Consider the following 25,774-nt stretch of genomic DNA (forward strand, 5'->3'; position numbering starts at 1 on the left):
GCCGCATCTGTTGTAAGCAAGTTTTCTTCAGTTCAATATTTTATTGTGTGGATTTCTAACCCTGCCTTCCCCAGAGGAAGCGAGTGATGTTCTGTCCAGGCTCAAACCAAACCTAGGCCTGCTTGCTTTTGCAAGTTTGTTGCGTTACGGACCATGTCCTAAACAACAGCTCAACAACCATCTCCTGTATGCATCTGGGATGAACAGACCACACTTTGGCATTCAAGGGCACCCACTATGGTAGAAGGCATGCTAAGGTCAACGTTGCAAAATGTGCAGAACTCCCAATAATGCCTTCATCTGGGGTTTGTCAGGAAGCAGTGAAAACAACAACAACAACAACCACCCAGATTCTTGCGTGCTGAGATTTCCATAAACATGAATGAAAAACAGGAGCTTTTCCAGGAGAAGAAAAACACTGAAGGAACAGACTTACCAGGCGTCTTCTCTCTTCTTCTACCGCAATCAATAACCGGGCAAACTCCTTCAGTGACTGGGCTATGAGAGAAGAGGGCAGGGGTTGGAAACAACAAGGCAGAATGAATTAATTTTATATTGCAAAGTGATTGCTGGTCTTCACGCAAGGAGTAAGTGGCGCTTATGAATTCTTAAGGTTCCCCCTTGAGGTAGGGGAACGGCAGCAGTGAAACTGGATTAGATTTGTCACGCAGGACTATCCTCAAGAACCCTTTCTTAATCTACAGTGCAAGGCCCCGACCTCTCCACAAGGGAACGAATCCATCACAAATGGAAGCCTCTGGGAAGAGCCCCAGAAATCAAAAGTCAAATGCTCAACACTTCAAAAACCTGTTTCGGGAGGATAAGATCGTCCTCCGTACAGCATGAGGAGACCTTCCTTGGAAATGGTATACATGTTAAGTCTTGCCCTGGGAATGCCATAAAAAAGCAAAAACAAGAAAAGCCACAGTTTCCCTGCAGGGAGAATTCAAATTTTAAGCCTACATTTCTTCTTGTGTGAAAGGCAGGCATTCTGGGTCCTTGCCTGCGTGGTTTAGAGCAGGGGAACAGCTACTTGTTACAGCAGCCTTGCCCAACCTAGTATGCTCCAGATGTTTTTTTTTAACAGAATCATAGAATGGTATAATTGTCGGGTTTGAAGGGACCCTGAGGATCATCTAGTCCAACCCTCTGCAATGCAGGAACAGGCAGCTGTCCCATACAGGGATCAAACCTGCAACCTTGCCATCAAGCAACTGAGCATGATAGAAGCTCTGCAAATTAGATTTCCTCCTTTTTGCAAATTAGGATATTTTTTTATTAAAGAGGGGAGACAGAATATACAGTGGGACCTCAGGTTAAGTACTTAATTCGTTCCGGAGGTCCGTTCTTAACCTGAAACTGTTCTTAACCTGAAGCACCACTTTAGCTAATGGGGCCTCCTGCTGCTGCTGCGCCGCAGAAGCACGATTTCTGTTCTCATCCTGAAGCAAAGTTCTTAACCTGAAGCATTATTTCTGGGTTAGTGGAGTCTGTAACCTGAAGCGTATGTAACCTGAAGCGTATGTAACCTGAGGTACCACTGTAAATCGGGATGGATTTTGAAAGGTTGGTTCAAATGACCATGCTCTAAGCAACTGAGCTATCCAGCTCCCATCAACCCCGGCTAACATGCTCATGGCTGGAGCTGATGGGAGTTGTCCCAAGCATAAGGAGGACACCAGCTTGATAACGGCTATAGTACAGAATATCTGCCATCCATGCAGTGGTAGGGAGGTGAACAACTCCCTAGGATAGGTACCATTTTCAGTGTTCTTCCTATATGTAACACAAGTGATAGGTGCACCAGCAAAAATGGTACCAAGACTCCCTGCCAAATCCTCCTGCCTGAATTTATTTGATTACTGCAAAGAAATAGCATCTAAGGAGAAAGAGGCGGTTTCCGTCTCTTCGGCGGATATATTCTGGCCAAGAAAATATCATTTATATTCATTCTCTGAAGTGCGCAATCATCTGTTTTTCTAATCAAGAGGTGCTCTCTTCTGAGCACTGAAGGATAAGGCCACATTCCATTCAGTGGTAGGCTGGCAACCCGCAGGAGTCGAGCACGAAGGTTGGAAAACAAAGCGCATAACAGAATGACACATAAACCCAATGTTGATTAAGTATCTCGATTAAGCACTTTGCCTTGCTTTTGTTGTTTCAAGAGCCTGTTGTTAGTCTGAGAGTGCCTAAAATCTACTAGTCACCCCAGCGAAACAAAAACAGAGGGCAATTCCAGCCCATTGGCATACAACATAAATTAGGCAAAATAAGACACTGCAGGAAAATTAGGGGGGGGGGTCGGTATAGGAATGGCATGTCCGTTTCCTGGGTCAATGAAAGTAGAAATACAAACAGCAGACTGTCGGGGGGGGAAATAGGTTTCATGGGAAATTTAAAGAAAAAAGAAAGCGTAAGAGCGACATGAACAAGCGCAAAAACAGCAAGCAACGAAAAAGCTGGACCTCCAGATATTTCTGAACCACAACTCCCTCATCCCTGCTTGCTATGGCTGATGGAAGTTGTAGTTCTGCAACATCTGCCCTACCTTTTATTATAACTATGTCCAAGTATGTGCAATCAAAATAATTACATTCTTACCCTGCCTATCATTCTGCCTTCCTCTATATCCAGGCATAGGCAAACTTGGCCCTCCAGATGTTTTGGGACTACAACACCCATCATTCCTGGGCTAACAGGACCAGTGGTCAGGGATGATGGGAGTTGTAGTCCTAAAAACATATGGAGGGCTGAGTTTGCCTATGCCATATCTGTTCTTGGACTGGCACCATGTACACAGGCGGTGGTGTATACTAAATTCTAGCACATGCACAAACCCATGAGACAGATGGCTTGAAGAGTCCTTTAGTATTTGCCTCAGGTTTTGGATGCTTGCTAAAGCCAGATTCTAGGTGTAAGGACCACTTTGATCTTTGGGAAAGGGCAGCATCTCACATGTTCTGTGTGCAAAAAGCTCCAAGGTTCAATTCCTGGCATCTGCAGGCAGGGCTGGGAACAACTGTCCCAAATCTTGGGAGAGCTTCTGTCAGCAAGCTATATTAAATCAGATGGACCAATCGGCTGACTTCTCTACGTAGAACCGAGAGGACTCAATTGGTAGAGAATGAGACTCTTCATCTCCAGGTCGTGGGTTCGACGTTGAGCAAAAGATTCCTGCATTCCTGCAGATTCCTGGACTACATGACCCTTGTGGTCCCTTCCAACTCTACAATTCTGTCATTCTATAAAGCATCTTAATAGGCTCCTAACTTGCAAATCCATGGGATTGCAGCATGAGTGGCTTTTCCTTAATGTCGCACTACAAGAAGAGAAAGAACCGAACAGAAAGCTCCCTCTTATCCCATAACAGATATACTGTACTTTTTGGTGTATAAGACGAGATTTTTAAAATTAAAAATAAAGGTTTAAAATTGGGGGTTGTCTTATATACAGACAGGCAATTGGTGGCAGCCGCAAGCAGAAGATTGTCAGCAGTGTTTGGACGGGTGATTGTTGGCTGCGGCAAGGCGATCGGCTGCTGCTGCGGCAATTGGGCAGGCAATTTTCGGCTGCTTGCGGCGGACAACTGGTGTCTTTGGCCATGTGTGCGATTGTCAGTGGCTGTCAGGTGGTGAGTGTTTGTCGGCAATCCCCCCCCCAAAGAAAGCTCAACAACTCTGGGTGATTTCCCTCCATTTCCTTAATTGGGAGTCCCCCAAAATAGGGGACGTCTTATACACAGGGGCGACTTATACCCGGAAAAATACGGTAATCCTGCAGCATAAAAAGAAACCGAAACAACGCCCCTGTTGGGAAAGGTTAGAATGTTTGGGAGGAGGGGAAAGGAAATTTAAGAGAGAAATTTAAGTGGAGAAATAGAGAGGCCGCTCCCTTCTCTTATTAATACAAGAATCTGGGGTCAGATGAAGCTCAGTGGTGGGTCCAGCAACAGGAAGCACTTCTTAACACAGCGGATAGTAAAACTAGTTATGGAATTTGCTGGAAGATACGGTGGTGGCAGCTACCTGATGCTGCTTTAAAGGTGGGGTTAGACCATTTCAGAGTGGGGTTAGACCATTTCACGGTGGTGACATAGCAGGGACGTGGGTGGCACTGTGGGTTAAACCACAAAGCCTAGGGCTTGCCGATCAGAAGGTTGGCGGTTCGAATCCCCGCCACGGGGTGAGCTCCTGTTGGTCCCTGCTCCTGCCAACCTAGCAGTTTGAAAGCACGTCAAAGTGAAAGTAGATAAATAGGTACCGCTCCGGTGGGAAGGTAAACAGCGTTTCCGTGCGCTGCTCTGGTTCTCCAGAAGCGGCTTAGTCATGCTGGCCACATGACCCGGAAGCTCCCTCGGCCAGTAAAGCGAGATGAGCGCCGCAACCCCAGAGTCGGCTATGATTGGACCTAATGGTTAGGGGTCCCTTTACCTTTACCTTAGACCATTTCATGTAGGAAGGAAGCTATCAGTGGCTACTAGTCATAATGAGTATAATCTGCCACCAGGACTGGAAGCACACCTCTGAATACAAGTCGCTGGGCAAAAATTACAGGAGAGGTCTCCTGTCTTCATGTTCTGTTAACATCTTCCCAGGTGCATCTGCTTGACTACTGGACAAAACAAGGTGCTGGTCTACCCAGACCTTTGATTAGACCAAAGAGGCCTTTAAATCGTGTGGCTGCACAGCCAAAGCGTTTTAATCATGCTCCTCCATCATGCAACGTCTCAATTCAGCCACAAACCAATATGCTATACTTGTAATACCAACCAGCTAGCACGCTCTCGTATTGAGGAAACATATGAATTTCAAAATCGAAAACCAGCAGATTTATTTGAACTGCTTGTTTTATTGGCAATTTGGTCCAGAGTCTCCTAGCTTGGTTAGACCCAGGACCCACGTTCAATCCTGAGCTACAATATTAGAACCTCTTGGAATTTACTTTTTCTGATCCCATTTCTCCTCCTGTCTTCAAGGATGACCATAAACAGTGGTACCTCGGGTTACAGACGCTTCAGGTTACAGATTCTGCTAACCCGGAAATAGTACCTTGGGTTAAGAACTTTGCTTCAGGATGAGGACAGAAATCGTGCGGCGGTGGCGCAGTGGCAGCGGGAGGCCCCATTAGCTAAAGTGGTACCTCAGGTTAAGAAGAGTTTCAGGTTAAGAACGGACCTCCAGAACAAATTAAGTTCTTAACCCGAGGTACCACTGTACAAAAAGAGGGCAGGTCTCCTGTGTTTTTGTAGTTATAGAGAAGAGGGCATTTTGGAAAGTGCACCTTGTTCTGCATGGATGAGACCATGAGACTTCACAAAGTATTTTGCATCTGCTATAAATAAAGGGACTCTGTCAACGTTCCTATCTGACCCCCATTTATCTCTGCCTTTTATGCTATTTCGGAAGAAAATCAAGCACATGAAAAAGGGAGATTGTGGTGGTGCCACTGGTGTGATCCAGCTGAGGTCAAGGCACATTGGGAGTCTTGACCCACCAGTTGAAGAACCACGATTCAAGTCCTCTTGATATTTAAAAAATCCATCCACTCTGGTATGGAAAGGGTCAAGGGAACAAAGGCAGGTTTTATCAGGAAAATAAACATTACAGGAGCTCAACGTATTTCTGGGAAGCCTCTTTGGGAACAACATTTAATTTCCGAATAAAATATGGAACAAATGCTATGATGTGGGAGTCTGATGATCACAACAAGGGAAAAAAATGGGGGTAAATGAAAACAAGATAAAATGATAAGTCAGAAAACAGAAACGGGGAGGAAATGTTTCAGAAATTTATGCAGTAAATATTTGGACAGGCTGGCTTTTTTGCTTTCCAAAACGGGGGTGGAAGAATGAGACAATGAAAGAGAGACAGACAGACAGACAGACAGACCGAACTTGCATGAACTTCTACATTGTGTTGCAACACTGGTGATTTAGAAAACAGCTCCTCTTATACTTTGCAAGCATAACCATTAATTCTTTACCAGCAATTATTTTGCATTTTACGCAGGAACACTGCATCTAAATGTTATCGAGGGACCATTAGGGAAAGGAGTGCCTCTTAGACTCGGGTGTTCAAATGGTCCCAGCAGCTTAAGTCAGGTCCGTATGTGTTAAGTTTCAGACTACTTGCTACAATGGATGCTTTGATGGTATGTCAGTCGAGACCCTCAGCTTGCCTATGTGGAAACCCCCAGGTCCACCAAGCATGCAAAATACACCCTTTTTTGATAACAACCCTGCCCCCCGGTCAATTTCCACCATACTTATCCCCAGTTCTGTAATTCTGAACTTTAAACTCCACCAATGTAGAGTCCTTAACCAATGTGCGAATGGTAAACATAAAGTATGGTCTAATAAATCACCCGTTGTAAAATTACAGGCAGCACCAGCATTATCATCATCATCATTATTATTATCAGCACTAGTATATCTGACATTAGCTCAGATATACAATTCACGCTGGACCAACTTTTAATATTTTCAACTGGCAGGCGCCATAGTCATTTGCGGTGAAGATGGTAAGGAACATATTGTTTGCATTTTCATTCATATTCAGGGAAGTACTTTGTAAAACAGTTGAGTTTCTTGTAAAGTCAGCTAGACAAAATGCTTCCAGATTATATCTCTGTGGAAACAAGTCGGTTTTAACCACAGCATGATTTGGTACTCGTCATGCAAGTTGCACTTTTACTTGTGGGCGTTGCCACCAGCTTCTGGTTCCTTCCTAACCATTTATTCGGTGACACAGACTTCACGTCATCTAGGAAGGTTGGAGCACCGGCTGTTTGCTCTCGGTCTCACTCTCTCCCTCTTCCCACCTCAACACATTTATTTCTGAGTCACAACTTTTCAAAGTTCACAAACACGTTCCTAAGCAAGACATCAGACAGGTTGATTAATCTTGGGGAGCCTTGGTCAATCCTGCGGATGCATTCACCATGTGCCTTCGCCTACTTCTCAAGCTTTCCTATCCAACCTGGGTAATCCATGATGGAGACATGAGGACCACTCTTTGCTGTACCCTAAGGGTGGCTCTGTGGGTTAAACCACAGAGCCTAGGACTTGCCGATCAGAAGGTCGGTGGTTCGAATCCCCGCCACGGGGTGAGCTTCCATTGCTCGGTCCCAGCTCCTGCCAACCTAGCAGTTCGAAAGCATGTCAAAGTGCAAGTAGATAAATAGGTACCGCTCCGGCGGGAAGGTAAACAGCGTTTCCGTGCGCTGCTCTGGTTCTCCAGAAGCGGCTTAGTCATGCTGGCCACATGACCCGGAAGCTGTCCCTTGGCCAGTAAAGCGAGATGAGCGCCACAACCCCAGAGTTGGCCACAACTGGACCTAATGGTCAGGGGTCCCTTTACCTTTACTAAGAACAGTACAGTAGTACCTCGGAAGCTGAACTGAATCCATTCCAGAAGTCCGTTCAACTTCCAAAACATTCAGAATCCGAGGCGTGGCTTCTGATTGGCGGCAGGAAGCTCCTGTCGCCAATCAGAAGCCAGGGAAGTCACACCGGATGTTAAGGTTCCAGAGAACATTTGAAAACAGAAACAATCACTTCCATTTTTCAACTGTTCAGGAGCCAAAACGTTCGACTCCCAAGGCGTTTGAAAACCAAGGTACGACTGTATTAAGCAGATGAAGTTGGGACCTAAAGTGCAGCTCGGTATAAAGAGGTATGGGATAGAGCTATTAATGGTATATTAACATGTGCCATTATGGTAAGACAGGGAATATGCAGGAGAAATGATTCTGAGGAGATGTGGTGGGTGTTTGCAGAATTTCTACTGTTAAAACGGAAAGGGGTCACAACATCGCAAGAGGTGTTGAAATTTTGGGAGGTTGGGTAGTTACAATGGAATGGTCTCGGTGGTGGGGTGCACATTTTTATTCTTATTTATTTATGATTATTACTTTGTCAAAATAAAATCGATTTTTTTTAAAACAACCCCCCAAAATAAATAAAAATAAATAAAGTGCAGCTCGGCATGTCTAGAGAGGACAATGGGAATCATAGAATCATAGAGTTGGAATAGACCACAAGGGCCATCGAGTCCAACCCCCTGCCAAGCAGGAAACACCATCAGAGCACTCCTGGCATATGGTTGTCAAGCCTCTGCTTAAAGACCTCCAAAGTAGGAGACTCCACCACACTCCTTGGCAGCAAATTCCACTGTCGAACAGCTCTTACTGTCAGGAAGTTCTTCCTAATGTTTAGGTGGAATCTTCTTTCTTGTAGTTTGGAGCCATTGCGCCGTGTCCGCTTCTCTGGAGCAGCAGAAAACAACCTTTCTCCCTCCTCTATATGACATCCTATTATATATTTGAACATGGCTATCATATCACCCCTTAACCTCCTCTCCTCCAGGCTAAATATGCCCAGCTCCCTTAGCCGTTCCTCATAAGGCATCGTTTCCAGGCCTTTGACCATTTTGGTTGCCCTCCCCTGGACACGTTCCAGTTTGTCAGTGTCCTTCTTGAACTGTGGTGCCCAGAACTGGACACAGTACTCCAGGTGAGGTCTGACCAGAGCAGAATACAGTGGCACTATTACTTCCCTTGATCTAGGAAGGGAATCATCTTCCCTTGGAAGATGATTCCAAGCACCCAATCCCGACCTCTCAACTCAACCTATCCCACAAACATGTTCCCAAAATATATAGAGAAAAAATTACATGTGAACTACCCTGAAACCCTTGTTAGTATTGTTTTCACAGTTTTGTGCATTTGGATGAACAAAAAAGGGCTTGATTTGTCAACAAAGTATATTGCAAGGCATGGTCTAGCTTCTTTTCACATTCTCCCCCGCCCCTGGAGCTGGCAAATGTTCCCCAGTTGACAGATGTTATACAAGTGGACGGTTGAGCCTGGTAACAGCACCGACTGAGTGATCGACTCAGCCACACCTGCAGTATTCTTCAAAAAGGCATTTAAATCTAATAATCATAATCTTAATTACAAGAGCCATAATAATAGTGATTAAAAAAAAAACACGTGGTGGGATTTACGTTTAGCCCAATCTTCAGGAACTGGTTTGTCCTCACTATAATAGGGGTGGGAATCCTTTTCCAGCCAAAGGGCTCGCTTTGTTCCCTGGTGGGCCAACTTCTGAGGCCCACATGCCTGTGGTGGGTGAGGCAACAGATGTGATCTTTGTACAGTAGCTACAGTCCAGCCACACACGAAAACAGAGAGCTTTCTACGTACACGCTACTGAACACAGGCAAGGAAGATATGGTTCAGGAATAAATTACAGCAAGTAAAACAAGAACGTGTCCAATTCTGGGCACCACAATTTTAAGAAGGGTGCTGACAAGCTGGACAACATGTGCAGAGAAGAGCAACCAAGATGATCAAGGGGTCTGGATATCAAGCCTTTTGAGGACCAATTTAGGGAGATGGGTATGTTTAGCCTGGGAAAGAGACTGAGAGGAGATACGATGCCAACTTCAAATATCTCAAGGGCTGTCATATGGAAGGTGGAGCAACTTTGTTTTCTCCTGCTCCGGAGGAAAGGACTCAAACCAATGGCTTCTAGTTACAAGAAAGGAGATTCTGACTAAACATATGGAAACACTTTCTGACAGTAAGAGCTGTTTGACAGTGGAACTGTCTCCCTCAGGAGGTTATGGACTCTCCTTCCTTGGAGGCTTTTAAGTAGAGGTTGGATGGCTTGAGGTTGAGATTCCTGCATTGCAAGGTGTTGAAGTAGATGACCCTCAGGGTCCCTTGCAACTCTATGATTTTATGATGCCATGAAAGTGGGGAATCAGGGAATGAATGGTGTGCCCTGGGGAGAGAACCAAGGGTCAGAAAGAAAGGATGGGGAGGCTACATTTGGTCCCTGGGTCTGATGTTCCCCGTCCCTAGATACAGTGGTACCTCGGGTTAAGTCCTTACCGTATTTTTTGCTCTATAAGACCAGACCATAAGACGCACCTAGTTTTTGGAGGTGGAAAAAAAAATATTCTGAATCTTAGAAGCCAGAACAGCAAGAGGGATTGCTGCGCAGTGAAACCAGCGATCCCTCTTCCTGTTCTGGCTTCTGGGATAGCTGCGCAGCCTGCATTCGCTCCATAAGACGCACACACATTTCCCCTTACTTTTTAGGAGGGAAGAAGTGAGTCTTATAGAGCAAAAAATATGGTAATTCGTTCCAGAGGTCCGTTCTTAACCTGAAATTGTTCTTAACCTGAAGACCACTTTAGCTAATGGGGCCTACTGCTGCCGCCGCGCCGCTACTGCATGATTTCTGTTCTCATCCTGAAGCAAAGTTCTTATCCTGAGGTAATATTTCTGGGTTAGCAAAGTCTGTAACTTATGTAACCCAAGGTACCACTGTACTGTTGTTGTTGTTGTTGTTGTTGTTGTTGTTGTTGTTGTTGTTGTTGTTGTTATTTACCCACTTTCACCCTAAAGTCCCAGGGTACATTACAACATTAAAACACAATATTAAAAATAAATCAAAACAGATTGTACAAGGGGTGAGAAGCTGCTCTTCCACTAAGGGGCCAGCAGCGGGCAGGGCCTGGGTTCTTGGCCCCCGTCTCTCTCAAGAGCAAGTGGAGTGTGCCTCCAGGGATGAAATCAAACTGCTGGAGAATCAAGGTGCCTGCTGTGGCTGCAGAGACCGACAGGTCATAACTACTGCTTCTTGTGTTGTTTGTGTTGTCTGTTAGCAGCACCCAAGAGACCTCCATGGGGCACAAGCCTGGGCAGTGTATTTGGAGGTCCTGGGCTGCCCAGAAGACAACGCCTCAATGGCGTGGTCCAACAGAAAGTAGAGCAATGTGTTTAGCACCAGCTTGGCTGCAGGAGTTGTCAGAAGGAGACATGCAAGGCGTCAGGTGTGCATGCAGAAGCCAGGCCCTGTGAGCAGGACTGGGGGCTTCCTAAGTTTGTTCTGAAGAGGCAAGGCGCGGCCTCACCGGTGAGGCCAATTGGTAACTCACAGCACCTGGTGGCAAGAGCTGGGAAGGGATATAAGGTTAGCATTTCCCTTTGGCTCTTTGCCACAGCAACAGCATTTGGTTCCTTGACTCCTTGATCCTCAGACCGTTGACTCGTGACTCCTTGCTTCCTGATCCTTGAACCTCGGCTTCTTGACTCCTTGCTTCCTGACCCTCGGACCCTTAGCTTCTTGACTCCCGGCTCTCTGACCCTCGGACTCCTGGCTTCCTGACTCCTGGCTTCTGGACCCCCGTTCCTGCTCCCACCCTGCCATCTTGCCCCCGGTCCTGACGTCCCCTGCTGGGACTTCGATCACTTGTGAACCAGACCGTGACACAAGGCACCACCCAACTGTCTTAGGAACTCCACTCTAGATTTGTGTAGGGTTTACTCTTTAGCCTTTCTTCGGCCAAATATGTCCCTCAGGCAGCGGGAAAAGGCCTGGGTTAACACTCACACTTTCTCCCTCTGTCCATATGCTGAAGATCCCAGACAGAGGCAGCACATCACGGTGACACAGAAGGCCACTGAAAGTCCTATGTGGTCCTCAGGCCATTCATACAGTTTAAACAAACCAGTTTCTGAGAAGATGCATCCCACGATATTGGATGAGGGGGATTCTTTTCAGAAAGTGGCCTTGAACATTTCTAATGCCGGAATATCCGAAATCTAAATAGAAGCAAGTGTGTGAATTTTCGTACTTTTTATTAGATGCAAATTTTTGTGAGTGTATGTGGTTGCATTTTTTGTACTTAAAATTCAAATGCTTGCAACCTGCCCTGAGACCTTAGGATGAAGGGCAGGTAATAAATGAAAACCTTAACAACCATCACCACAACAGTGGTTTGCTGCAAAGCATATGCTTGTTGACATATGACGAGGAAAGGGGGCGGGGACAGCACACAAGACAGAAACTCACTGGGGCTTGTTCATGTAAGTGGAAACTTTTTCTTGCAAGTTCCGCAAGGAGTTATCGAGGTTTCAGAACACAAATTAAATGCAGCATATAGAAATGCAAACAACGAAACTCATAGATGTTACACTCTGTGGCACATTTGAAGTTATCTTGGATACCTCTGCAGTCTGTTTTCTATATCAATGCTGTTTTGCAAATCGAATGCAACACCGCATTTTGTACTATAATAGGAACAACGTCTGAAACCAACTTTTAACATATACAACAGGATGAATATGCAACTGTTTTTTTTATGTCTGGCGGTTTCTTTCCCCAAAGCCAAAACAGGTTTGCAGCTGTTTTCTCTGGAGCTTTCCCAAATCCAGAAAGAGCCTGAAAAACAGTACGTATTGTCTGGAGCACTTAAAATCTTTGTACTCTTTTACGGAAAGGAAACCCATTCGTTTCTAGAAGCGAAAAAAAGTGGCTCTCGTTGACTAATACTAATGGAAGCTTAAAACCCAAAGTAAGGTTTTTTTTGTTATGATTTAATAAATTCTCTTGAGCTCTACTCCCTTCACTCGGATTATTTATAAAATATGACCGAAGACATCATCCAGTTGAAAAATATTTTAAGGATATTAATATGTACAGGGCTTTGTTTCCAGAAACAGACAGATGTTCTTTTTTATTATTATTTTAAGCGCTTTCCAGGTGTTCTTCCTAAACAGGTTTTTAAATGAAGAGAGCAAAAATGATGGGTTGTACTTCAGGCCTAACCCCATTTGTCAGGAACATATCAGTAATCCTTCTGATTCTGCTTATATCTAAGGAAAACATGGGCGCAGGTATTGTGCCCCACTGAATCTTGCTTAAGCCCCTGACTCAAATGTGAATAGAAGCAGATTTAACAGAGAAGTCAAGTTTCCCTCTGTGAGGCAAATCCTAGGCAGAGGCACTGCCAAAGCCAGACTCCCTCAGCCGCCCTTCCTGACATCCTCTGGTGTCAAACCCATGAAATACAAATCCTCCCCTTTCTATGTTAATAATGATATAGGCAAAGAGAGAAAAAGAGCTTGCCTCATTAATTCCTACCTGAGCTTGTGTTTTATTTGTTTATTACCAATTACATCAGTTTCAAATTAGATGGTGATGACGATGATGATTTTGACTGTTGTTTACTGCCTTGGGGCCCTTGGCGGGCAGAGAAGCTGGGTATAAATATTTTAAACCAATAAAGTATATTACTAACATCTTAAGCAAAACCTACTTGCCTAAACCAAACCTGAAAGGGAAGTCTAATACCCCAATGAAGCCTCCTGCTGTTTACCAAAATGTCTGAGGCACTACTGTATGTGGAGAGGTAGCCCCAACAATAAAATAAATGGGGAAGCCCTTGCTTCAGGGTAGATGACAAACCCTCCTGCCACAGACTCTGAAACAGGCAAGGTCATGTAGCTGGTCAGGGGTGGGATAACTTTTTCAGCCCTTGAGTCAAGCTTCAGCAATTATTATTATTATTATTATTATTATTATTATTATTATTATTCACACACACACAAAACTCCACGTCTCCTCTATATTCCATCAAGGCAAGCATTTAAAATCACATAAACCACCAAGACCAAAGCCCCAAATTTTGCATTTCTACTTGAAATACTTTCTGGTTTCATACTGCGGTTTAGGATCCAAATGAAGCCACAGGTTCCCAGTATTGACATTCCTGGAAATTCTACTTCAGAGTTAACATGATACAAGTCTGCAACTGGTGTACAAAATTAGGAATGGGCAAAGGCATGGGTATGATGCTCATTCCTGATATAGTAATAAGCTGTATTTTATCAAGCTCTTCATCCAAATCAGCCACCAGGCCCCACAAAGTTTGGCAGATAGGGTCCGGTATTCATAACATGAAAACTTTGCTAAGAAGGTTAGATCTGTAGCCAGTTCGAAGTATGAGATCACCCCAGGAGGGTTACAAGGATGTTGTAATGACAGTAGGATTCAGAAACCTACTACCATTAGAGAAACAGTTTGCGGAGAACGCTGGCTGGGAATCTGAGTATAACTAACTCCATATTCCCCATGCGAACTGGATGCAAATTCTCAAAGCACTTCAGAGACTGCAGGGCGTTTCAAAAAGAGTTTTGAGATAAACCAAACAACCCAAACCCTGCAAATACATGCCACTGCAAGGAAACTACAATTACAATCGCAGTCGCTTTTTATCAGCCTTCACCAAACCTGATGCCCTCCAGATGTTTTATTAGACTGCCCTCAGTCTAGGGCTGATGGGAGACATAGTCCTAAATGTCTGCACACGTATCAGTGTTAGAAACTCAGCTATATAAGCTAGGCGTCAAATGTTTCCTTAAACCAAGGTTACAGTCGCCCAAGCAGAATGTCCAGTTGCCATCTGGGGGCAAGACAGCTATCAAGTGTCATTTCCCAAGTGATGGACTGACTGTGATTGATTCTCAGTTAAACATCTGGCTTGTTCAAATGACAACCTTGAGGTAGGTTAAGAATTTAAAGAAAAGTCACTTGATCCAGGGACAGTCCATATAGATATTGGCCTGTTTCTACCTCTTTTTCTTAATGGTAACTGCTCTTGCTCAGGCTGCACAGAAAAAGCAATTTGATTCCTGAAATTCATTCTGATTGTGCAGATAAATTATAACGGATAGAATTCTACAGGATGGGGTGTTAGTGTGTGAAAACAGTCCAGATCCAATGATCCCCACATGGTGAAGATGTCAAGTGCTATCCTGGCACCCAGGCATCTTCATTTGGTTGCAAGTGGTCAAAAACCACCTGGCGCCTGGCTAATTTCGAACACTGTGTTGCCACCCCAACTCCATCTGAACCGCTTCTGAGAATGTGAATCCAAATTCTCCCTGAATTCTGGCTCACAGGACAATGTCTTCGCTTCTGAAGAATTCAGAGGAAATCCAGGCTGAGAAGGATTGTCTCAAGGATTCAGATGCACACCCAAAAATACCAGAAGCTGTTGGGTAAAAACTAGGTCTAGTTGTAAATAAAGGCAAGGGAAGTTCCACACTTTATAAAGAAACAGGAGGACGTGATGGTTGCCAACCTGGTTGGCTTGAAAAAGAGGATTAGGCAAATTAATGGAGGATAAAACTATCAATGGCTGCCATTCATGACAGCTAGGCTCAGCTTCCCCAGGCAGAGGTAGTAATATTTCTGAACACCAATTGCTGGAAACTGCAGGTGGGGAAAGAGCTCTGGTGCACAGGTCCTGGTTATGGGTTTTCCACAGGCATCTGGTTGGCCACCATGAGAACAGGATTCTGGAATAGATGGGCCTGATCCAGCAAGCTCTGGATTATGGTAGCTAAAAAGGACTGGACTACAGAGCAATGTGTAAATCAATGTTTAAACACAGAACAGGGAAGTTGTTTGCGATCTTAATTGATTGCTACTTCATTATACTTTAATGTCATCGACCCTTTGGAAAGTTGAGGCCACTTTGCACGGGGATCACAGTGGCTTCCTGTGCAGGCAATGAGTTTAGGTTAATCCCTTCAAAAGTGAAGCAAACTTTTGCCACAGAATTAAGTACAGTGGTACCTCGGGTTACAGATGCTTCAGGTTACAGACACTTCAAGTTACAGACTCCGCTAACCCAGAAATAGTACCTCGGGTTAAAAAATTTGCTTCAGGATGAGAACAGGAATCGTGTGGTGGCAGTAGGAGGCCCCATTAGCTAAAGTGGTACCTCAGGTTAAGAACAGGTTCAGGTTAAGAATGGACCTCCGGAATGAATTAAGTTCTTCACCCAAGGTAGTACTGTACTCCAAGGCCATAGTTTGGTCCATCCGCTATCTAGAAACTCATAAATAATACCTGTATGTATTTGACTGGAGTGAGGCAAGATGCTTGTCTCAAGGGGGTTTATTCTAACCAATCGATATATCATCTTGAATTGCTGACATGGTTGCTTCCAAGTCCCTTTCCTTAATCATGTGAACACTTGATAAATCTTCCACATTTTGAACCAATTTGCACCTAGCCTGGAATGTGAACTTTTCACTTTGAGTTGAAGAGCCAAGGAACTGCCCACCCTCTCTCAGAAGATGGATTATACTGATCCACCACACATACATCTATGCCAAGAGAAGTTTAACAATGGGTACTGTAAATCAGTTTGAAACTCTTAAAAACTAAATTATTAACTTGGTTTCTTTCCCAATAAATTTACACACAGTCTCTTTTTTACTGAATTACTTATTGCTTTCGTCACTGGTCAAGGTTGAGAAGACAAGACGTACTAAAGAAATTAATAGGTGTGGGCGTGGGTGTGTGAGGAATCCATCCCTCCTGAGGAAAAGTGTTAACAAAGGGCAAAACCTTGGAGCCAGGAACTGGGTGAGCATGTGACCAACACAACCCCAACGCTCAAGACATCCATGGAGCTGGAAAAGAGTTGATGGGCACAGAGGCTCAATGCTCCTCCGGCTTCGCCTGGCACATAATGCACAGGATCTTTGGCGAACTGTGCCACTCAATTCTGGCCTCTCTCCTTACGGCATCTGAAGGTACTTTGCTCTTTCAGGTGATGAGCTCAGGTGAAGGTACTTTGCACTTTCAGGTGATGAGTGAGGAACTGGGCAAAGCAAGGAAAGGATAGCGCAGGTGGGCATGAACACTACCTCATCAATGGCGGAAGGGTGGGAATTTTGTTTGCTTTCAAAAACGCATTATTTCATGAGCTTACAAAGAGACCGCATAAGTTAAGCTGTGCAGCTAGGATGAATACAGTCAAGAGTTACGTCTAAAATTGGGGGGGCCACCAGGGGGCGCATTGGAAGATGGCCGACAATAACATCTCTCCGACCCACACGAGGTAATTAAGAGGCTGCTATGGGAAGTATGCAGTCTTCCTGCCCCCCCCAAGGGGATGGGGGGGACTGCCTTGCCAGCGGTGTCCATAATTCACCCCCGGATTCGAAAGAAGGGGGTGCGGACACTTGGCACAAGCCCTTGTGTGAAGTTGGCTCTTCCTGTACGCTGTCTCCAATCAGCAGAGGGGAGTGTGGTTCACAGAAGCTGACATGCCTGAGGACCCTTCAAAAATGCCTTTAACTCAGTTGGTAGAGCATGAGACTCTTAATCTTAGGGTTGTGGGTTCGAGCCCCACGTTGGGCAAAAGATTCCTGAATTGCAGTGGGCTGGACTATGACAATCTTCATGGTCCCTTCCAACACTATGATTCCATGTTTCTAAGAAAATCTGGAGCTGGCGCTGGCCTTTCCTCTTCCTTTCCGACGCAAGAGTTCAGCATGTCATCAGCTTGTATCCTCAGCACAACTCAGATGTGGATTAGACAGAAACGAGTGGCTTGTGTAAGACCACCCAGCAAGCTTCAAGGTTGAGCAGCCAAGCTTTGAGCCCAACACTTTCCAGGCCATGTCCAATGCTCTAACCATCTCCCCTCCCCACCCCAACCTTCTGGTATGTATGCTATTATTAGTCTGCAAACAAAACCCGTACCTCTTAGCACGAAAAGCACACAGAATGGAGAAACAATTTCTGCTATCCACTTGGAGTCCGTAAGGCATATGCACATTTTTAAATGAGGAGAAAACACACCTGACATCTCAATAACTGCAGCTGTATAATCTTTACACGTGGGTGGCTGCGTGTGGGTGAAGCAATAAAAAGCAGTGGAAGGGTTTTGAAAAACAAAGCAAAACTTGTGTCTCGTTAAATAGCTTCTTGCTTTCAAAAACACCTGCCCAAAATATTCTTGAACTCGGGGGGGGGGGGGGACCTGAAGAATTTTCGACATATTTTCCCACAGCCAAAGTCCTCACACTAAGCAAACTTATTAGCTGGAAAGTTGGCAGAAATGAAGGTTTGGGAGTCTGGTCAATAGATCAGTCCCAAGCAGCAGTGAACTAGTCAGCTGAATTCAGTCAAATATTGTGATGTACAAAATATTGAGAAGGACACCTTTATTTCAAGTATTTCACTCAAATCAGACAACAGGGGCAAGAGTAAGGGCCCCATGCTCCTAGACTTGAAAGTTTTGGGGTCACTCATGTGCATGTCCCCAAACTTAGGGATAGACAATGCCTGTCCTACAAACTCTCCATCAAAATGTTTCTAACAGCCTAAGACCCACATACCTACGGGACCACCTCTCCTGGTACGCCCTGCGGAGGACCTTCAGGTCCACAAATGCCAACATTTTGGAGGTCCCAGGTCACAAGGTGGTTAGATTGGTCTCAACTAGGGCCAGGGCCTTTTCAGTACTGGCCCCGACTTGGTGGAACACTCTGTCACAAGAGACTAGGGCCCTGCAGGACTTGACATCTTTCTACAGGGCCTGCAAGACAGAGCTGTTCCCCCTAGCCTTTGGTTTGGACTCAGTCTGACCCTTATGTTTCCCTCCCCTTATGGTTTTGATCTACGGGCTAGTTTTAAAATGAGGCTGCATTTTAAATTGCATTTTAACCTGTATTTTAAATTAGTTTCCTGCCCCATTATGTTTTTACTGTAATTTTACTGGTGTTAGCCGCCCTGAGCCCGGCTCTGGCCAGGGAGGGCAGGATATAAATAAAAATTATTACTATTATTATTATTATTATTATTATTATTATTATTATTATTATTATCATCATTATTATTACCCTTCCAGTTAAGCCACATGGTCTTCCACCATAAATTGAAAGAAAGCATAAACACACTCCATGAGAGCCAGTATGGTGTAGTGGTTAAGAGCGGTAGACTCGTAATCTGGTGAACCGGGTTCGCTTCCCCGCTCCTCCACATGCAGCTGCTGGGTGACCTTGGGCTAATCACACTTCTTTGAAGTCTCTCAGCCCCACTCACCTCACAGAGTGTTTGTTGTGGGGGAGGAAGGGAAAGGAGAATGTTAGCTGCTTTGAGACTCCTTTGGGTAGTGATAAAGCAGGATATCAAATCCAAACTCTTCTTCTTCTCCTTCTCCAAGGTCTTCAGCTTGTCAGGGGGAGGGATGGGGAAGAGGGAGTCATTCTGTGACTTTGGAAAAGTATGAGATCCTTTCCCTCCCTCACCATGCATTTCCCATGCACACCTGAGGGGGTGGGAAGCTACCAGTGCATGACCTAATGGGTTCCCAAAACAAATTATGTTATCTATTAACATTCAGCGAAACACATGTAGCACTAGAGGACAACACAGACAAACCCCCGAGGCCAAGGAGTCATCGACCACAGTTAATCATGAGCCAGCAATCTACGCTTCTGCTGATGACGGCAGACCAAAAACAATCTGATTCCGTGACCGCTAACGCTCAGTGATCCCTTACTAATTTCCTCCACCACATCATAGAGGAGGAATTCTGCTTCATTATGCAGCCCAACCAGGAAGACACATTCTCCCTTCTCTGTGAACCGTAGGTGGCTGTGGGTTTTTTAGGTAAGCTATTCAACACCTTGTAATTTACAGCTTAAGGCTTTTGGTATTACTTTTTGGAGGTGAGAACATCTGGGAACTCTATGAAACGGCTTTGTCGCAGCCTTACTGGGCTAAGAGCACTAGGTAAGTATCGTGGTAGGTTTTCAATCCTGTTTCACCCAGGATTAATAAACACAAGTGCCTGAGGATTGGTGGAAATCATTTCACAATGATCTGAAGTTTGGGGTGAACTAATAATCTCCTAAACCCATTCCTACTCAGCTAACCTTCCACTGCAGTCCTCCTGTGACTATCAAAATTGCCACCACTGCAGCTGTAATACTCTTCAAATCTACCCTCTACTTCCGCACTCCAGACACAAACTTCAAAAATAGTTTACCATTTTGTTTTGTTTTCATTAATGAAACGAATCTTTCCTCAACTTTTAAGTGAGGGTTGAGAGATCTTTTTTCCACCCACGTGGACAAAGGCCGCAGTCTGCCTTCCATCTAGGGAAGGCAAGAGTCCTTAGCACACTTCAAGGATGCATTACGGACAGGCAAAAATGCACATTACCCAAGAGGAGAGGTTTTTTAATCTATTAGCTCTAACATACTTAAAGGTGCTCAAAACCCAACAAGCTATTGTAGCCACTTCTGCCATGCGCTAAAAGTACAACTACCTTCACTCTTAGGGAGAGGCGGGGAAAAGAGAGGAGAAAGGAACAAGATATTTCCTCTGGCTAGTAACCCTGAGGAATATTTGTGCAAGCACGAAGGACAAAGACAGGAGCTGTTATATGACTTAAATAGCTGTGAGTTTACATACTGGCAAATATTTGCACACATTAGTGCCACCTAAGTCGCTCGCCCTTTTGTGATAAGAGAGACCTTGCTTCCATTTGAACATCGGAAACTGCCTTATGCTATGTCATTAGTCCATCAAGCTTGGTTTTTTATCTATACTGACAGGCAGTGGTTCTCTAGTGTTTTGGACTGGGGTCTCTCCCAATTGTACCTGCAGATTCTGGGGGTTGCACCAGGGAGGGGCATTCTGCATGCAACGTCTGCCCCCGAGCTGCAGCCCTTCCCCAAAGGAAAAGGAAAAGTTCTACTGTCAAGACCGGAACTTGCAGATTCAATTCTTACTTGACTTGATTTATGAACCTTGATTCCAACGAACTACTATGATCCACTCATGCCCAAATTTTGCTCAACTCTTCGATCTGGATGATACAAGTGCATTTATTGGGGAACCTTGTGAAGTTAAGCCTTAAGAAGAGTGGGAGTAAGGGAAGAGACATTGCAATGCAGGCATTGTACGTCGCCTTTCAGGAAAGAGAGGGAAATCTGAGAATGTCCCAGTCTTGAGAATGCTTCCCACAGGATGCTGTTCCTTTCCCCCAAAGAACAGTGATAAATAAGCCAGTGCAAATGGGGCTTTACAGCTGGGAGACAGAAGGAATAAGTGTGCCTGGAGAACTTTTGTAAAACACACGTGTTAGGCAGGGAGCAGAAGTAAACCATGTTGTTGTTGTTGTTGTTTAGTCGTTTAGTCGTGTCCGACTCTTTGTGACCCCATGGACCAGAGCACGCCAGGCCCTCCTGTCTTCCACTGCCTCCCGCAGTTTGGTCAAACTCATGCTGGTAGTTTAGAGAACACTATCCAACCATCTCATCCTCTGTCTTCCCCTTCTCCTTGTGCCCTCCATCTTTCCCAACATCAGGGTCTTTTGCAGGGAGTCTTCTCTTCTCATGAGGTGTCCAAAGTATTGGAGTCTCAGCTTCAGGATCTGTCCTTCCAGTGAGCACTCAGGGCTGATTTCCTTAAGAATGGATAGGTTTGATCTTCTTACAGTCCATAGTCTCCTCCAGCACCATAATTCAAAATCCCCTTCATGGATCACTGCCTTGCCGTGGTGAAGGGGCTTGAATAACTCAGAGAAGCTATGAACTATGCCAAGCAGGGCACCCAAAATGGACAGATCATAGTGGAGAGTTTAGACCAAACGTGATCCACCTGGAGGAGGAACCGGCAAGCCACTCCAGTATCCCTGCCAAGAAAACTCCATGGACAAAGACAACAGGCATATAAAAGTAAACCATACTAAACACTTAAACACTTTCAACAGTCATGGCTTTCCCCCAAAGAATCTTGGACTTGCAGTTCTGTGAGGGGTCTAATTCTCAGAATACTACACAAACTACAGTTCCCGGTATTCTTTGAGGGGAGTGGTGGCTTTTAAAGAGCTTGAAATGTATAGTCTGAATGTGACCCTAAGTTAATAAAGTCAGTTGAAGCCAAGCAGCTCTGCCAACTGCAGAAATGTGTTTTTTATTTAAGGTTGGGGCAGAACTGGGTTACAAAGTCAGCCTTTCGTTTGTCACATACCCCCGGCGCTGCTTCTTCGTACCAGAATCCTGGCTGCATGACCCAAGAGGTCGCCATCTTGGAACTGAATCTACAAATGAAATTCATGGCTGCCTAACTTTTTACTGCATTTCCCCTCTTCTTTTCCTCATCCCGCTCATTCCTCGTGCCTTTGTGTAACATCTTGCCTGATCAAGAGTTCCAGAGAACTCAGAAGCTTTGCCAAACTCCTGTGGCATTTTGGTTGCTCCTAATAAAAGGTATTACCCAACTGTGGAATTTGAAGTGGTTAGGGTTCCCCCCTATAGACGAATATTGCCAGCTATACTTTTTGTGTGCCAAACAAACAGAAAAAGAAAGAGATAATGGCCCAAATACGTAGTCAGATGGACAGCATATAAAATAACAACAACAATAACTACTACTGCTACTACTATTAATCCTGTTCCCAGTGGCCACCCAGATGTCTATGGGAATCCCAAAAGCAGCACCTGAACTTCGTAGCACAGTCTAAGTGAACACACTCTCATTTTAGTTCCGCTGAATTTTTATTTTTAAAAAACCCACCAGGCACTTGACATAGAATTGATCTAAATGTCACCCATTCCCTGCCAATTTATATTTCTCATCCAGTTTCAGAGATGAAAGCTCACTTCATGATAATGCATCTTCAACAGCTAAGATGCTTGCATCTTCGCCATCTATCATCTGCGGCTGAAAGATTGCAAGTGTCATTTTGGAAGATGAAGGAATTGCAGTCATTAGCAATAGGGGGAGTGATGTATTGCGTTTTCAATCTAATGTCCATCTGGGAAGGATTAATATGGCCATATCATACCACCCCACAGATAACACAGATAACATCCAAAAATATATGGGATTTTTACATGGTTTTCATTTCTTCACATTCTGTCATCCCTCTCTAGCCATCTCTCCCCATAGGTGGGGTCCCCTGTTCTTATTCAAAATGATCGGCCTTTCTTCAGCTGTAGCATCTCTCTCTCTCTCTCTCTGTCAGATTAACCACATGTAAACAGATATTTTTTAAACCCCCAAAAGTTTCAGGCTACATTTCAATATCTCATTGATTAAAAGTCAAGCTAAGAGGATGAGCCATGAATCTTACGCCACTGCAGCCTTGGAGAAGCTTGAACTCACACAAATCCTTGGATATCCACAGCATAAAAACTGGTGATCCCTGATTTGAACAGTGGGTGATCCTGTTCACATGAAAGAACACATTACACAGCTTCTGCATACATTGTCCAACTGATTTAGAAACAGTGACACAGCATAGCAGCTATAAAAAGGATTAAGTGATTGTTGATATTAGCCAAGAATGGGAGAAACATAGCGTGACGCTATAAATTTGAAGCGAGTCCAAAACTGCAATTCATGTAGATAGCATATTTATGCAGAGGGCAGAAAGGAGAGCAGGTGGTACCCATGCTAGGTAGGACAGTCAAACTCTGTAGCTGGCTCTCCCAGCCGAGACCCAATCCTAAAAGTATTCCAATGAGAATCCTTATAATTATTGTCTTGCACAACCTATGCAATCTTGCAATTATAATATTTTGCATTAGGAGGACTGAAAACCCATGATCCTGCCTCTTCCTGGCTTCTGAACAGAAGTGCCAAGAGAACACTGGTATTGTAATTCTAACAAGTTCTACTTTGCGTAGGATTAAAATCTTAGTAAGGAGAGCAGAAGCAGTGCAGAACACTCACCAATACTAATTTCATCATCCGTCTCAGCATCTCCTATGCACTCAAACTGAAAATCTTGAAGCGACTGGGAAAACTTTTGTACTGCTATGGATAGATCTGTAAAAGAAAAAGATCGAAAATGATCAGAGTGTACATTGCACAGAAATACATATTTGGAATACACTTACTGTAAATATATATATGTATATATATATATTTGTTTGTTTGTGTGTATGTGTATATATATGTCTGTGTGTATGTATATATGTGTGTTTGTGTATGCATGTATTCTCTCCTGTATCCTGGTATACTTGATTACATGATTCAAGGTGTTGCCAAACTTGCTGGGAAAAAAATGCATCTGGTGAATCTGATACTTTATAGGCTAGACTCTATCTGCTTGGGGACCCATCGAAGGAAAAGGACTGGAATGCATGGCAAGCCCTAAAATTACTACGGACCAATCCAATGCAGGTCTAAAGATTGCAAATCCAATTATAGGGTGCATCTGAAGACACTCAGGGCAGACAAGAAGGATACTGCAGGATCACATTATAACCTTGTTTGATGTAAACATTTAAGAAAATAAAAACAGAAACCATACACACACCACCACAGATAAATAGGAAACAGTACACTTTGGAGGATGGATCGATGGCGGCTAACAGATTGAGGTTGAATCCTGACAAGACAGAAGTACTGTTTTGGGGGGACAGGAGGCGAGCAGGTGTGGAGGACTCCCTGGTTCTGAATGGGGTAACTGTGCCCCTGTAGGACCAGGTGTGCAGCCTGAGGTCATTGTGGACTCACAGCTGTCCATGGAGGCGCAGGTCAATTCTGTGTCCAGGGCAGCTGTTTACCAGCTCCATCTGGTACGCAGGCTGAGACCCTACCTGCCCGCAGACTGTCTTGCCAGAGTGGTGCATGCTCTGGTTATCTCCCGCTTGGACTACTGCAACACACTCTACATCCCATTGTTTTCTATTGATACACTGTATTCTCTGCAGCCCTGCTTTTGCAAATCCTGGAGAACACACTGGAAACTGAATTGCAGTTATTCAAAACAGAAGCTCATCTGGCAGTCTTCTCGATATATTGAACTGCTGCGCTGCCTCTAATATTTTACGTAATGTGTGTTCTTTATTACAAAACACGTGGAGTTAAATGCACTCTCGGCGAATGTCCCGCAGACTCACTGGATGCTTCTTATTCCTAGATATGCAGAAAACATCTACAGAAGCAATGCATCATTCTCGTTTGACAGCTGCACATATGAGAGGAGACAGCAGAAGTTCTGCTGCACAAGTGTGAAGAGTAGAGGTTTTTGGCAAGTACCATTACCCTTAATTCTTCTTTCCGGGAGGTATCCAACTAAACAGTTCTGCTAGCACAAGGGGTTTTAGCTGCACAGGGAACTTCTCCACTTTCTCCTCTCCCTGTACAACTCCTAAATCTATTCTGGGGTTTCCCCCAATCCTCCGGAACAAATACACAGGGCAGACAAGGAGCAGGCAGGGAGGGGCGAGACTGTGCAGCTAAAACCCACCGCACTTGCCTCAAAACTGAGAGATCCAGAAGAAGCAACAGGGACATTTCACCTACACTGGTACCTCAGGTTAAGAACTTAATTCATTCCGGAGGTCCGTTCTTAACCTGAAACCGTTCTTAACCTGAGGTACCGCTTTAGCTAATGGGGACTCTAGGTGCCACCACCACACTATTTCTGTTCTCATCCTGAAGCAAAGTTCTTAACCCGAGGTACTATTTTTGGGTTAGCGGAGTCTGTAATCTGAAGCGTCTGTAACCTGAAGAATCTGTAACTCGAGGCACCACTGTACTCAGTTCCTGTGAGAGACCGCCCTAACAGACCAAGGCAGAAACGAGGTGAGCAGCCATACCAGAAAAGATGAAGATAATCTATTTCATCCAGAAATCACTGAGACTACCACACACCTGCAAGCAACCTTGGTCTGAATCAGATGTACCTTGGATTCCAAACGCCTTGCGTGTCGAACATTTTGGCTCCCAAACACCGCAAACCCGGAAATGAGTGTTCCGGTTTGCGAATGTTCTTTGGAACCCAAACATCTGATGCAGCTTCTGTGGCTTCCGATTGGCTGCAGAAGCTTCCTGAAGCCAACCGGAAGCCACGCCTTGGTTTGCAAACGTTTTGGAAGTCGAACGGACTTCCGGAATGGATTCCGTTCGACTTCCGAGGTACGACTGTATATTCTTCCGTAGTTAATGCAAAATACATTACTTCTGGTAGATGAGCCACCATAGCGCTGGAGGGCCATGAAAAATTCTGCCCTGGGCATTTTAGACATTTCTACCCATGTACTATCTGAAACCAAAAGGGCTCACGGGTTGCCAGCTGTGAAATATATTGACATGATTTTCAGCACTCCAACCCCACTAGAATGGTTGGTGCCAAGTCTAAAGAGA

At 44.6% G+C, this 25,774-nt stretch overlaps 1 protein-coding gene across 2 annotated transcripts in view; it reads right to left on the minus strand.

The window, feature by feature from the left end:
- ARHGAP42 (Rho GTPase activating protein 42) overlaps nt 1-25,774 on the minus strand; it is a 160,743-nt gene that overhangs the window by 99,898 nt on the left and 35,071 nt on the right. For both annotated transcript variants that reach the window (XR_014525172.1, XM_083499416.1), the window contains exons 2-3: nt 23,351-23,446; nt 437-498 (exon numbers count right to left, since the gene is read on the minus strand). Coding sequence is in view for 1 of the 2 variants with exons in the window: in XM_083499416.1 (XP_083355542.1) it covers nt 437-498; nt 23,351-23,446 (158 nt within the window). In the remaining variant the exon portion in view is untranslated. The remainder of the gene's footprint in view (nt 1-436; nt 499-23,350; nt 23,447-25,774) is intronic.

The sequence above is a fragment of the Podarcis liolepis genome (genome assembly GCF_965112155.1).
Source record: "Podarcis liolepis genome assembly, chromosome: 4".
Classification (NCBI taxonomy): domain Eukaryota; kingdom Metazoa; phylum Chordata; class Lepidosauria; order Squamata; family Lacertidae; genus Podarcis; species Podarcis liolepis.